Raw genomic sequence first — 14126 nt, 5'->3', positions numbered from 1 at the left:
AGATGAGGTTGTAATGGGTTGGGGTGGGCCCTAAATCCAATGACTGGTGTCCTTTTAAGAAGGCCACGTGAAGACAGACAGAGATTGGAGTTGAGCTTTCACAGGCCAAGGAATGCCAGAGATTGCCAGCAACCACCAGAAGCAAGGAAAGGGACAAGGAAGGATTCTTTCCTAAAAACGATGACCTTGCTGAGACCTTGATTTAAAAAGAATATCCTCCAGAACGTGAAGAGAATAGATTTCTGTTTTCAGCCACTCAATTTATGGTATTCTGTTATGGCAGCCTTAGGAAACAAACACATCTGTCATATTGGCCAAGCTAAAGATACTACCAGACTTCCTAGGTGGCACAGTGGTAAAGAATCCGCCTGCCAATGCAGGGGACATGGGTTCGTTCGAGCCCTGCCCTGGGAAGATTCCACATGCTGTGGAGCAACTAAGCCCGTGTGCCACAACTATTGAGCCTGTGCTCTAGAGCCTGTGAGCCACAGCTACTGAGCCCATGTGCCGCAACCATTGAAGCCCACATGCCTAGGGCCTGTGCTCCACAACAAGAGAAGCCACTACAATGAGGAGCCTGTGCACCAAAATGAAGAGTAGACCCCGCTCTTAGCAACTAGAGAAAGCCCGTGTGCAGCAGCAAAGACCCAACACAGCCAATAAATAAATAAAATAAATTAATTAATTAAAAAAAAAAGGATACTACCTAACCTTTTCAAGGATACAGAAAAATGACACAGGTGTACTACTGAAAAGAGTATGTGAAGCGGTACCATCTTTCTGGAGGATATTTTGTACGTATGTGTTAAGCTCCTCAATATACATATCCTTGACCCAATAAATTCCACTTCTAGCAAATTTTCCTAAAAAAAAAAAAAAAGGAATTCCCTGGTTGCTCAGTGGTTAAGAATCTGCCTGCCAATGTAGGGGACACGGGTTCAATCCCTGGTCCAGGAAGATCCCACATGCCACAGAGCAGTTAAGCCTGTGTGCCACAACTACTGAGCCTGTGCTCTTGAGCCCGCTAGCCACAAATATTAAAGCCCGCACGCCTAGAGCCCGTGCTCCACAACAAAAGAAGCCACCACTCTGAAAAGCCCACACGCTGCAACGAAGAGTAGCCCCCACTCCACAACTAGAGAAAGTCTGTACACAGCAACAAAGACCCAACACAGCCAAAAATAAGTAATTTTTAAAAAAGTGAATGTCCGCAAGAGATGTTCATCATGATGTTTTTATAATGGGGGGAGGAGGTTGGAGGGAAATGAAATATCCAAAATAGGAATTACTATTGAGGTGAAATATTATGCAGTCACTTAAAACCAAGTTTTAACTGGGAGAAAATATCCAGCAAACAAGGCAAAGTACCACCCTCACTAATATGTGAAGCAGTCTTCTAAATCCATAAGATGACTAACTCAGTAGAAGCTAGGGCGAATGCCAGGAATAGGCAAATAAGACAAGAAATACAAATGGCCACACACATGAAAAGACACCCAGTTTCACTAATAAAGAAACAAAACGAAATACCATTTTTTTGCGTATCAGATGAACACAGATGCAGAAGATGAGCAACACCAGTGTTTTAGTGAAGAAGCAAGCACGGCCCCAGGGCATCGGAACCGTGATTTTGGCGATATCTATTTTAAATGTTTGTTCCTTTTGACCATGATCTTCCACATCTATAAGAAAAATCTCCAGAATCCCCTGTGCACATGCACCCACACAAAAAGTCACTGGAGCATTGTCTGGAATTAAAAAAGAAAAATGCCCCTCAATAGGGGAACGGTTAAATAAAAGGTAGATTCATTCATGCCATAGAAATGTACGCAGACAATAAAAAGACTGAGGTGACAGCGCACAGTTGAAAAGAATAAAGTGAAAATGAAATCAAGCTGCAAAATGGTATGTTTAGTTGTTTAGTTTGATCCCACTTATGTAAACACATGGACATTGATAAGGGTACACACAGAGTACTGTGGGATGTGCACTAAATTTTCCCGGAAAACACAAACGTGAAGGCTAGGATTTCAAAGAACTTTCACTTTGTGGATGAGTGATTGACCTTTTCTTGCAACAAGCAGATATTGACATTCTAGTAAAAATATTTTATAGAAAAGAAAGCAATTCAGTAAAAAATGGCTAAGGCGAATGCTCACATAAAACAGTCAAAAATATAACGCTAAGTGGAAAAAAGCAGGTCACAAATTCCTATAAAGCATAATACCTTTTTTTTTCTTGGTAAACATATATAAGAAAAAAAAATTGGAGGGAATTCCCTGGTGGTCCATGGATTAAGATTTGGTGCTTTCACTGCTGTGGGCCTGGGTTCCATCCCTGACTGGGGAACTAAGACCTTCAAGCTGTGCGGTGTGGACCAAAAACAAAAAAAAAAAAAACGGAAAAGCTCACACCAAATTGATCACAGGGGTGAAATGGCTGAGCCATTTTCTTTCCCATTGGGTTTCCCCTAACTTCTAGGTTTTCTGCATCAAGCATGTATTCTCTTCACAATGGGGCAGTGTAAGTAAATTAAAAGGGGGAGGAGAGCATGACCACATAGAGATGAAAAATGTAAGCCCCCAGCCCTGGCTGCAGGCCTGGAACCCAGCTGCTGGGCGGCCCAGGGCTCCTCTTCCTGAGGTCCCGATGCGAACTTGTCCTTGATTGGCACTGCCAAATGGGAGCTAGACCTCTCCAGGGCTCCCTGAGTCTGCCCGCAGGTGGGAGAAGTGGGGATTAGCGCCCTCCTCAGACTGACACAGAGAAACTGTTTATTACTGGAAAAAAGTTCACCTCTGTCCCAAGCTCAGCTGGAGGCATGTTCTGGAGACAAGAGCTGTCTTCACAGTTAGAAAGCCCTAAAGACGCCACACCTGCTCCCCTCGCACAGGTTTGGGAAAAGCTAATTGCTTAGGTACCGCATAAAGCAAGTTCCAGAGGGTCTCTGAAATTGTCTTCGGAAGTTAGCATCTGGTATCGCTCTGAGCAAATAGGACTGCTCTCTGGACAAAAAGTTTTATGCTGATGTCCTATTCCTGTAGTTTCTCTCTTACATTCAGAAACATCTCTACACATGGTAGGAACCATTCATTCATTCATTCATTCATTAATTCCACCAATATATCTCTGTTGAGTGCCTATTCTTCCTGGCACTGTCCTAGACCTTGGGCAAATAGTGGAGAACCAGAAAGACCCTTACCCTCTTGGAGCTTAAGCATTCTAGTGTGTGAGACAGACAGTAAACAAGAAAGTAAATAAGAATTTCAGCTCACGTTAAGGGCTATAAAGGAAATAAAACTGGGTAACATGTAGGGAGTGACTTGGGTTTGAAGAGCAACGTTAGATGGTCAGGGAAGTCTTCTTCATGGAGACGATGTTTGAGCTGCCATTTGAATAGAAATCTCAGTCAGGTAAAGGCCCAGAGTAAGAGCATTCCAGGAGAGAATGGCAAGTGCAAAGGCCCTGAGGTAGGTGTCAGTTTGGTTTACTCACTGACCTGAAGGAAGGGAGGGAGTAATAGAGAGGGTCAGATACTGTGTGGTCTTGTAGGCCACACTAAAAGAGTTTGGACTTCATTCTAAGAAGAAAGGGGGACTTCCTTCGTGATCCAGTGGTTAAGACTCTGAGCTTTGAATTCAGGGGACGTGGGTTTGATCCCTGGTCAGGGACTAAGATCCCGCATGCCTCAGTGTGGCCAAAAAAAAAAAAAAAAAGAAGCCCTTGGGGTTGGGGTTGGGTTCTGATTAATGATTTACATTTATCAACCATTTACTATGATCCAGGCATTGTACCAAGTGTTCAGCAGTTCACGTGTCATTTAATTTGAACAATAACAACAATGCAAAAGGTCATAGTATTATTTTTTCCTATTGAATAGCTCTAGTGAAGTGTAAAGAGCACCAATTTTAGAATAGATAGTCCTGGGTTAGAATTCAAGCCCCACCACTCACTGGCTGTGTAAACTCAGCCAAGTTACTTACCCTCTCTGAGCCAGTTTCCTCATCTATAACATACACACCGTGATATTCACAACAGCTATGATTCCTATTATTTCTGGAGGTGTTGTCATCTTGGAGGGGTGTCAAGGGGACTAAAGATTACTGTACAGTAAATCCTCACCCAGCTGTCTGCTTAATTAACCCAGCCAGGGGCTACCCTGGAAACTTCTGGCACTCCAGGGCTGTCTGCCAAGGTTCAAAACTTTTCAGCTCTGGGTGGAGTCCAATTTGTCCTGGCAGCTCAAAGAAAGAAAGAAGGCCCAGCCCTCAGAACATTCTAGTCTAGTCCCTGGTAGACACAGCAATGCTATCTTTCACAGGCTGGGTTCCCTGGGAAGCAGACTCTGGGCTTGAAGTTAGCGTGCAGGAGGTTTATTAAGGAGTGCCCTCAGGGTCAATATCCTTCAGGTCGACAAAGAAGGGGGAGGAAATAGGGCCAGCAGAAGAAGTCAGATATAAACACTGTCTCAATGGAGACCTCCGCCCGTCTATACCTGCAGCCACTCCTTGCCGCTCTGCAAGATCCGATGTGCACGATAAAGATCACTAGACATGTTTTACCTCAGGAGGCAGACGAGCAATGGAAAACTGTTCACAATGTCTTATTAACTGAAAAGGTGGTGAGAACAGCATGTGTTGAATGATCTCACTGTTGTAGAAAACCAATGTTTATATTCCTTTTTCTAAAATAATGCTAGAAGGATGAGAACTAAAATCCTGAGAGCGATTATATCTGGTGGTTTTTCTCTCTTTGCTTATTTGTGTGACCCACAGCAAGCTTGTTACCACTTTTGTAAGAAGGTTGGGGTGGTGGGGAGCAATGTTAAGTTATTAAAAAGAAATAGATTTCATCCCATAATTTGGCCAGCCCTGGCGACAACAAGGAACACGGACGGTCCCACAGATGGGTTTGAAGTCTTCTGAGGAAGAGACAGAAATCAATGAATTTAAAATGTCTGAGCGATGTGCAAAGCTGCAGGGAATACAAATTTCTCAGGCAGGATGGTGGTAATGGCAGCTTCTTGAGTGTTAGCAAAGGATGAACACTCTGTACTAGGGGGAGGCAGTGGCCCACGTGGAAGATACACACACACACACACACACACACACACACACACACAGCTGCCTTTTCCAGGCATTCACCCAGGACCAGGCCTGGGCCCCATGCTCTTAACACGCCCTGTACCACTGGATCCTCAGTCCAAGGTGGGTACTGCTCTCCTCCCCATTTTACAGATGGAAAATGGGGCTCAGAGAGGTTAAAGTCTTGCCTAGGGTAACACAGCTAGTGAGAGTGGAGCACAGGTTCAAATACCGGCCAGTCAGCTCCAGAGCTCACATCCACGACGCCACACTGTGTAAAAATCATTTCTCTTTTCATCGGGGCCTTGGCCTGATATACTTGGATTTATGCAGAGACTGAAAGCCAAGGGCAGACTCCAGTCGGCATCAAGGACAAGGCAATGATGGAATGCAGAGAGTGTCGGCTGGGAGCCGCTGCGTTGACGGTCTGTGAGTCCGAGGGTGCTGACTGCCTTCCTGCTTCTCCCGCCTTATCCTCCCTTCAGGATTCCTGCACAGAGCCTGCCTCAACTGCTCTGGACCCTTCCTCTCCAGTGAACGCTCAGAAGGCTGCCAGGTCAACTCCCCTCCTCAAACGCGTTCAGTAGTTCCCCTCTACCTATAAGATCAAGTTCAAATTCCTTAGCCTGACATTTAAGATCCAGGCTACCTCAAACCTCACTTCATACACCTTCCAAATAGGGCCTTGAGGTGGGTCCCTTTGCTCTCTCATCTTGTGCTTAAACATGGGTCGTGGGGATGCCCTGGCTGCCCAATGGTTAGGACTCGGCACCTTTACTGCCGAGGGCGCAGATCTGGTCGGGGAACCAAGATCCCACAAGCCGCGCAGCTCAACCACCACCACCACCACCACCACCACCAAAACAACAACAGCAAAAACACAGGGATTATGGAAACAGAACATGTCAGGGTTTGAACTCCAGCTCAGCCCCTCTCCAGCCACGTGACCTTGGGCGGGTTGCTTCTCCTCTGTGAGCCTCAGTTTCCTCATGCAGAAAATGGGATAATTATAATAATACCTGACAGGGTGTCTGGGAAGACACATGAAATAGGCTTGTGCTGTGCTTAGCACAGGCCTGTCTGGGGTTGTTTTGTTACATTACTTCAGCGAGTCAGTTAACGGGGGCGCCCTGCACAGTCTCCAGGGACCAGCGCCTAATTAGCATATTCAGCCCACAAAATGCAGGTTGAGTGCTTTAGGGATGACTCTACAAATGATTCATCTAAGTGACCCCTCCCCGACACCACCGTGGTGCTAGCTGCTTTAAAACCATGTTCCTGTCCTCCGCTCCATCCCTCTGAGGCTGGACTGCTTTCTTGTGTTCCCCTCTGTGTCCCTGACAATCTTGTTTTCCGTGTCTCTAACACTGTTGTAAACCCAGCGGCCGCGTGTCATCCTCAGGCCGACCTTATCACTTCCCCACACCTTTCACTGTGTAACAGAGTCCTCTCTGCTTCCATCCATCTACCTTCCTTCCTGATGTCTAAGTAGCCTTCTGCCTCCTTCCTGTACAAGCCTCCAACAGAGAAGCCACTTCCTGCCCTGGGGCTGCAATTCCATGAGGTGCCTCATCTCCTTGGTTCACTAAGCTTTCCTAATGAAACCCGTCCTTCAAACCGTGCCCTCCACTGGGTATCTTTTCCTTCTGCTGGCAGACAGGGGAGATTATGGCCGAGTGGAGATTTGGAAAATATGTCCTGCCTGGCTTCCTCCTCTCCTCTCCTTTCCCCTGCCCCTCTGTCAATGGATTGACAGGATTAGAGAGGTGTATCAACAGAAGTATGGTGTTTAGAACGAAGGAGGTGATAGGTCCTCTTTTTCATGCTGAGCCAACCACATGTGGAGTATTGTGGCTTCTGGTTCAAATGCCAAGCTATAGATAGGGAGGTAGGAAAACAAAGAGGCTGAAAATATGGACTTTGGAGGCTGGCAAACCTGGGTTTGAATCCTAATTTAGCCACATTCAAGCGGCTAACCTGCTAAATGAGGCTTAGAATCACACCTATCACCTGGCTTTGTTTCCAGGAGTCAGTGAGGTAGTTAGCAGTCCCGCAAGGGTGAGCAGCGCACCTCCTCTGGGCTCCCAGGGCACCTAGCACACTTACCAGGCTGGCTTGTGTTGTCTTCTCTCTGGCTCCTGTGTGTCCAGGCTGCCCTGAGCCCAGAGGCTTCTAGGAAGACTGCCCTGGAGGAGTCAGGGCAGCTGTGCTGAGGGGGTGAGGCGTAGGGTGCCCAGAAAGCTGGCTGGAGCATTGGTGGGAGGCACCTGCTACCCCTCACCTGGGTCCCCGTGAGCAGGGCCCTGCCAATTCACTGGCCACCTCCCAGCAGGCCAGGACTGCACACGCCTTATCCCAGCCATCCTGCCAACATCTCCAATTTACAGACAACTGTGGCTCAAAGAGGCCACCTTGCTTAGAGTCACACAGCCAGAGAGCGACAGAGGCCAGCTGGGTTCTGACCCCAGGGCCTGGCTGCTGCTCTGAATGGCAAAAGTGAACTAGGCCACTGGCCATTCAGAGGCCCCTGATCCCCAAGGAAAAGTTCTGGCCTGGCCATCGCATGTCACTCTGAGTTACGACTCTGGGGGAGGAACCGAAACCTTTCTGTGCGGCCCCCTCCTGCGCGGGGCAGTCTGGTTTTCCAGATGTGACGAGCCACGTGCCTCCCCTTTAACAGGTCACCAAGCTGGTCCTCACCTGTGGCTCCTCTCCTGTGACAGAGGCCCACTGGGCCTGGGGGCGGGGCTTTGCCCATCGTCACGTGGACCTGGTGAGCCGGTCACCGCAACGGGCAGCAGCCTCACCTTCTCTAATCAAACTCCCATCCAAAGGGGTCTCAGCTCGATGGTTCCCAGGCTCCCTAGAGGCAGGGGCCCCGGGGGGAGGGCTGTTTCATGATACAACTTGCCCTCGGAGGTAAAAGCCATCCCCTGGTTTTGTCCTTCTGATGGGAACTGTCAGCAAAAATACAGATAGAGGCAGCTCTTAAACTGTTCATGGCTCTGGAACCCCAGAATTCCATGTTGAGAAATGTGCTCTGGGGAATTCCCTGATGGTCCAGTGGTTAGGACTCCATGCTTCCATTGCAGGGGGCATGGGTTCTATCCCTGGTCACAGAACTGAGATTGTGTGGCATGGCCAAAAAAAGAAAGAAAGAAAGAAAGAAATGTGCCCCACGGAAATAACAGATGCTTTGTGCAAAAAGGTTTCTGGCAGTGTGGTTAAAAGAGAGCAGAGGAGGAAACGGCTCCAAATGCAGAGTGGCCAGGGCTGCCCACCACAGTTTTCTTCTCTCCCGACTGAACAAGGTTTACTGCTCTAGAGTGTCCCCAGGTTGTGATCTCATCTGACCCTCACAGTTCCTCCCCATGAGGCAAGAGGGCTTGAGAATGATCATCCCTGTTTCACATAAGAAGAAATCAAGGCTCAGAGAGTCCGAGGAACTGACCTAAGGTCACACAGCTTACTGAAGTTTAGGGCCTGGGCCCCAGTCTCTTGACCCTTCATCCAGTGCTTTTTTCACCACCCCTGGCCACCTTTATGAGCAAATTAACAATAAAAAGCGTAGACATGAGAGGCCTGGGAACGTGCATGTGAAAAGAACGCTACGTAGATCAGACCACGAGATGGGAGACAGGGTGGGTGCCTGTGTGTAATCTCTGTAAATAAAATTCCTAAGTGTACAGGAATGATTGGTTCTCATCCCACTGGAGGCTCTTTTTCTGCCAGGCTCTTCTATGAAAACCACTTTAAGGAGGAGAAAACCATAATTACCCCCTTGGGATGGCAGAGCCCTTAAGGGATATGTCAGCTTGCTGAGGGTAGGCTCATACAGCCAGAAAAAGCATATTCAATGTCATAATTTCATATTTGGAGAACCAGAATTAAGGACCCATTGTTTTTGTAATTTGGACCAAACCAAGTGAAGCTCCACACCACCTCCAGAGCTGGGAGAGACCCACAGAAGCCCAGTGAATTCTTAAGCAGGGCAAACTTCCCCATCCCTGGAGGAGGAGGTGGAATCTGAAATCCCAGGGCCTGAGATTGAGGCAGGTTAGGGGTTTTAAATAGGTTGGAAAACTCCGCACTAAACGCCCTTTAAGGCTCTCTGAGTTCTGCCAGTCTGTGTAAAATTCTCTTAATGATTATCGATTGTTGGAAGAAAATTTTTAGTATGATGTGAAGTCAGAATTTAATGCTCGTTTTAAGATCCCAACACCCCCCATCACACACACACATAGGGCTGGAGATGGTAACCTTTAGACTGAATTTTTTATCTTGGTTCAGCCTGCAGAATTGCAATAGCTTCTCACGTAGTCAAGGCCCCTCCCTGCTGCCCCAGCACAGAGATCTAGATAAGAGCTGATGCCAGGCTGCCCCTTGCTCTACTGGGCTGATCTGAGGGCTCCACAGGGGCCCTGGCCCCGCCCTTCCCCTCCCTGGGGACTAGCCTCCCTCAGTTGGGTCCCTTGGGTGCCTCCTGGCTCCTTTTTTTTTTTTTTTTCCTGGCTCCTTCTAAAGATCTCATAAACATGCTCTGTGTGCTAACCCTCCCTCCTCACCTCTGAGCCCGCTCTTCCTTCTCTTTGATGTCAAGTTCCTTTTCAGATGAGCCCACTCTCCTGCCTCCTCTCCCTCATTTCCCCTTCTTCTCACTGGCTGTCTCCCCAGGACTTCCTGGCAAAGCTGGGCAGTGAGCCCCATTGCCGTAGCCTGCTTGACCTCCAGGCTGCCGCCTGACATTGCATTCCCTCTCCTCTGCCCCCACTTCCACATTCACCCTGGATCCCTTGATTTTCACTCCTCTTGGCTCCCTCCCAGGCCTCAGTGCTCCCCAGCCTCTGCTATCCCCACCTTAGCCTCCAGCCTTAGAGAGACTGGACACAAAAATGAAGAATCATTCAGTGGGCTTAATGACAGACTGGGCCCCCAGAGGAAAGGATACATGAATTTGAAAACAGAAAGTGAAAAAATGGAACAGAGCATCTGAGATCTGGGGGACAATATCAAACGGCCCAACATACATGTAATTGGAGCCTCTTCAGCTTGGCCCGATGAAATGGCATTTCCCATCCTCTTGTTCTGCAGCTATTTTACTTGTATTTTTCTTTCTTTGTAAGAACAGTAACGAGGATGGGGAAAGAGGAATGGTAGGTGGCTTCGGGGTTAAGAGTGGGCTTTAGGAGACAATCCTGGGACCAAATCCTCCTTTGGTCACTTGCTAAATGTGTGACCTTGGGTAGGCCACCTACCCTCTTCATACCTCAGTCTTCTCAAATGTACCTACCGTGTAAGGATTAAACAAGATAATGCAGAAACTCTGGCCACGGTAAGTGCTTTTTATTCTAATTACAAATAACTGTGGTCTCACCATCCTTGTCATCCATGCTCTTACCATCATTTTCAGTTATGCACATTCCTTTCCAGACTCGGAAAAAAATGCAAAAAACCCCACTTTTTCCCCAACATTTTCACAATCATGATGCACTACCATGTATTCTGCTTTCAAATTTATTCTTAAAATAAAAAAAAATTCTTGAATAGTTAGTTTCTCATGTTGCTACCAAGTATTCATTGACAGCATGTTAAAGGGCTACACAACACACCCCTGCATTTTTGGTGGGTTTAACTTTTGTTTTTGTTTGTTTGTTTGTTTGTTTCTCTCCCTATAGCATTTAACCCAAGCTTCTTGTGTGGCTGGGACTGGCAGGTTCTCGCCAAGCATTTACTCTTCCAAACTGCACCTGGCCATCTCAGAGGGGCCCCTTAGAAAGGGTCTGTATCCATGGACTCTGGGCATGTTACTCGCCCTCCCTGGGCTCCCAGGGCCCCTTTTAACGCACAATGACAGGCTCTGCCCACCCACCTCACAGAGGCACAGGTGCACTGTTCAAACTGACACGTCCACCATCATTGCCAATCATGAACTAGAAACAAAGACACTCAAGTCCTACATTCTCTTGGAGGCACAAGGTCTTAAAGGCTTCCTGGGAAACGCCAGGGATAGCCATGTTCTCTGCCGGGGTACAGAGAAGGCACTTAGAAAATTCCTGCTTAGGCGCAGTCATGGGGGTGGTGGGGCCCAGTGAGCGAGTGGGCAGGGTTCAGAGCCCCCACCCCACTTCACTTACAATGCTACCAATCTTAAACCCGGGGGCCTCCTCGGTGGATCTAATTGGCACCAAGTGGAAACCATTCATTTAGCCCAAGGTACCCACTTTATATGTAGGAAAACTGAGGCCCCAAGAGGTGAAGGGGTACATGTGCCAGCACTATTCTGGATGACCCCTGAGCTGTTTCCAAAGCATCCCCGAAAGGTTGCCTTCATGATCTGAAATGGAAAGTCACCTTGAGGTGATTCTTCAAGGGAGGCTAAGTTGGACCTGGCACCACATTCTGGAAAATTTCAAAAATCGCCTCTGTCTTCTCAAATCCTTTAAACCAGGATGCTAACGTGAAGCCTGAACTCCAGGCAGTCAGGAGGTACAGATGACAAGTGGAGGTGTGAGGGGCTGTATAAACAGTACCAGGTAAAGCAGGTAAAGCCTGGGAGCTCCCCCAACCCACCTCCCTTTGCTCCAGGGGCCAAGAGCTGGGCTTGAGCAGCTCAGAGAAAAATAAAAAAAAGGGCCTGCCACTGAGCTGGGTCCCTGGCAAAGGCCTCCAGGAGGAAACAGAGTCTTCCTGCTGCCTGTCAGGATGGCTGCCCCGGGCCTGATCTCAGCTAATCCAACAGCGCGAGGGGAGGACACCACCCTCATATCTGCTCTGCATCTCAAACACGCCAGAGAACTGGCGCGACAGAGGAATTGCTATTGATTTCCACTTGTGCGGGCTGACCTAACAAAACCAATCCGTCAAGTGCCTGTCTGCCTCGCTGCTTCAGACACTCATCCTAACCACGTGCAAATAAATTGCACTAGCATCTAGGGTGATCTGTCAAGGTCCAGCTGGGCAGGGGCCCTGGCTTCTGCTGATGGACTCCAGGCCAGGCTGGCTGGGGGTCAGCCCAGCAAATGCCCCACTGCTGATCCGCAACCAATCAGCCACAATCTGGGCGGCCCAGGCATCGGGACGTCTGGCAGCTGCGGCCACACGAGGAGCTGGTTGGCCATGCCTGGGAGGAGGCTTTGAGTAACAAGGCCCGAGTCCCACGTGCTTCAATGACATTGTCACTTGTTTCTTCCTGTCTCTGACTCCTTGATTTTGGAGGATTTAAAGGAATATATGTGCAACCAGGAGGCACTGAGTTCTGGTTCTGGCCCTGACCGACTGTTCTTGGGCAGCTATGAGATGGAAATGACACCACCCATGGGGGTCTAGGACCCTGAAAAGGCCAGGGATCAGACTGAATGTCCAATCCCTGATCTCCCACCTACTTGCTGTGGGCGGGCAGCCACCTTCGGTTCTCAGTGCCTGGCCTCTCTCATCTGTACTATGGGGCTGAAAATCGTACCTACCTACCTCCTAGGGTGGTGGTCGGGGGACTGAATGAGATCACGGAAGGACTGCAGGGCCTCACACCCTCAGCCCCTGCTTCTGCAGGCAGGGACTGGAGGCTCAGAGAAGGGAGTGATGGTCTCAGTGCCACACAGTGAGGCGGAGCGAGATCAGAAGGGGTTAGAATGAGAGGCAAGCACGAAAGGCTGATGAAAAGAGCATTGCCCTGCCCTCTTCTCTCTTGAAGGCAGCTGTCACCGGAGAACTAGGACATGGGGAGGGGTCACAGGCCCAGCATGGATCATTTCTTGGAAGGGTCAAAAACTTTATTCGCAGGCCTTTTTTTGGTTTTTTGGGATTTGTTTGCTTTTGTTTTGAATACACAGGTTTCCTGCCGTCCGGGGAGAAAGGGAGGTGGTGTCTTGCTGCATGAGGTTTGGGCACTGGTTTCGCCTGCTCGCTGGCCCCGTGGCTCCTCCGCTGTGGGATAAGGCACTGTGTGTTCTGCAGGAAGGCGCTCACGGCTGGCTGGTGGACAACGAGGCGGCCTTCCTGGGGGCTGCGAAGCTGAGGCTGTTGAGGGGTGGACTTGAACTTGAGACCAGCATGGGGCCAACTGGTGAGGAGGCCCCGGCTATGGTACCTCAGCCTGGCAGGTCCGGCTGGCCCTGGCGCGGCGGGCTCAGGATGGAATCATGCCTTTGCTTCTTTTGCGGTCGGCCATGGTTCTCCGGTTGTGGTTGGCTCGCGAGGCCTTGTTAGCTTCCTTCTTCCTGCGTTCCTGTGTCGTCTCACGGCTCTGCCCGTGGCCCCGAGGGCTGCCGGCCACTACGGTCGAGCTGTCATGCCGGTACCTGAGGGAGGAACAACCCATCCCCAGAAGAACCCATCAGCTGGAGGAGGAGGCCCTGATGGGAAGAGCCCCCTGCTTTCCTCGGAGGTCCCTGGGAGAGGACACAAAGCTTGAGCCAGGATACCCCTGTCTCAGCTTCCGGTGGGAGGAGAAATGGAGCCCGGCAAGGGCAGGACCATGACCATGGTGGCTCTGGCCTGCCGTTTACTTTTCTCTGAGCCTTGCCTCCCGATGGGCCCCCGGCTAAGCTGTGAGGGTGGACCAGCTAGTGGGCTGGCGGCAGCCCAGAGCGAGCAGCGAGGAGGGCCTGGGGGTGGGCCCCTTCCTTCTCCATGCAGGGCCACATGCTACAGATGAGGTAAGACTCCTGTTCTACACCCAGGGCCTTGCTTGGTGGCCTCCAAAGACCAAGTGCACTCAGATATGACCTCGGGCCTCTTCAGACCATCTTAGCTGCTGGGTTTGCCAGAGCTCTGTTCTCAGGGGACTGAGATGGATCAGAGGTCAGAGTTGCTCTGCTCTCTGCTCAACAACCTTCTGTGGCTCCCCACTGCCTCCAGAATGAAAGCCAATGCCTTCCCCCCTTGGTGAGGCCCCCTGTACCCAGTGGGAAGGGCCATGGGAGTCCCAGGGCTAAGACGGGGGACAGGGCTTCCACCCCTGGCTTGGCTTTAAGTGGAGAAGGGACCTGGGGCAGGTCCTTGGTCCCTCTGGGCCGCGCCCTGCCTGGGAGGACGAGGGGGTGA

The 14126-nt window shown here is 49.7% G+C and overlaps 1 protein-coding gene across 8 annotated transcripts in view; it reads right to left on the bottom strand.

The window, feature by feature from the left end:
• Positions 1 to 10412: 10412 nt before the first annotated feature.
• The window catches only part of ASCC2 (activating signal cointegrator 1 complex subunit 2), a 38559-nt gene continuing 34845 nt past the window's right edge, over positions 10413 to 14126 (bottom strand). For all 8 annotated transcript variants that reach the window (XM_057744075.1, XM_057744079.1, XM_057744076.1 and 5 more), the window contains one exon: positions 10413 to 13381. In XM_057744075.1, coding sequence (XP_057600058.1) covers positions 13210 to 13381 — 172 coding nt within the window. In that variant the 3' untranslated portion in view covers positions 10413 to 13209. The remainder of the gene's footprint in view (positions 13382 to 14126) is intronic.

Source organism: Hippopotamus amphibius, chromosome 8 (assembly GCF_030028045.1).
Source record: "Hippopotamus amphibius kiboko isolate mHipAmp2 chromosome 8, mHipAmp2.hap2, whole genome shotgun sequence".
NCBI lineage: Eukaryota > Metazoa > Chordata > Mammalia > Artiodactyla > Hippopotamidae > Hippopotamus > Hippopotamus amphibius.
Note: the sequence above shows the minus strand (reverse complement) of the source record. Positions and strands in the feature narration are given on the sequence as shown.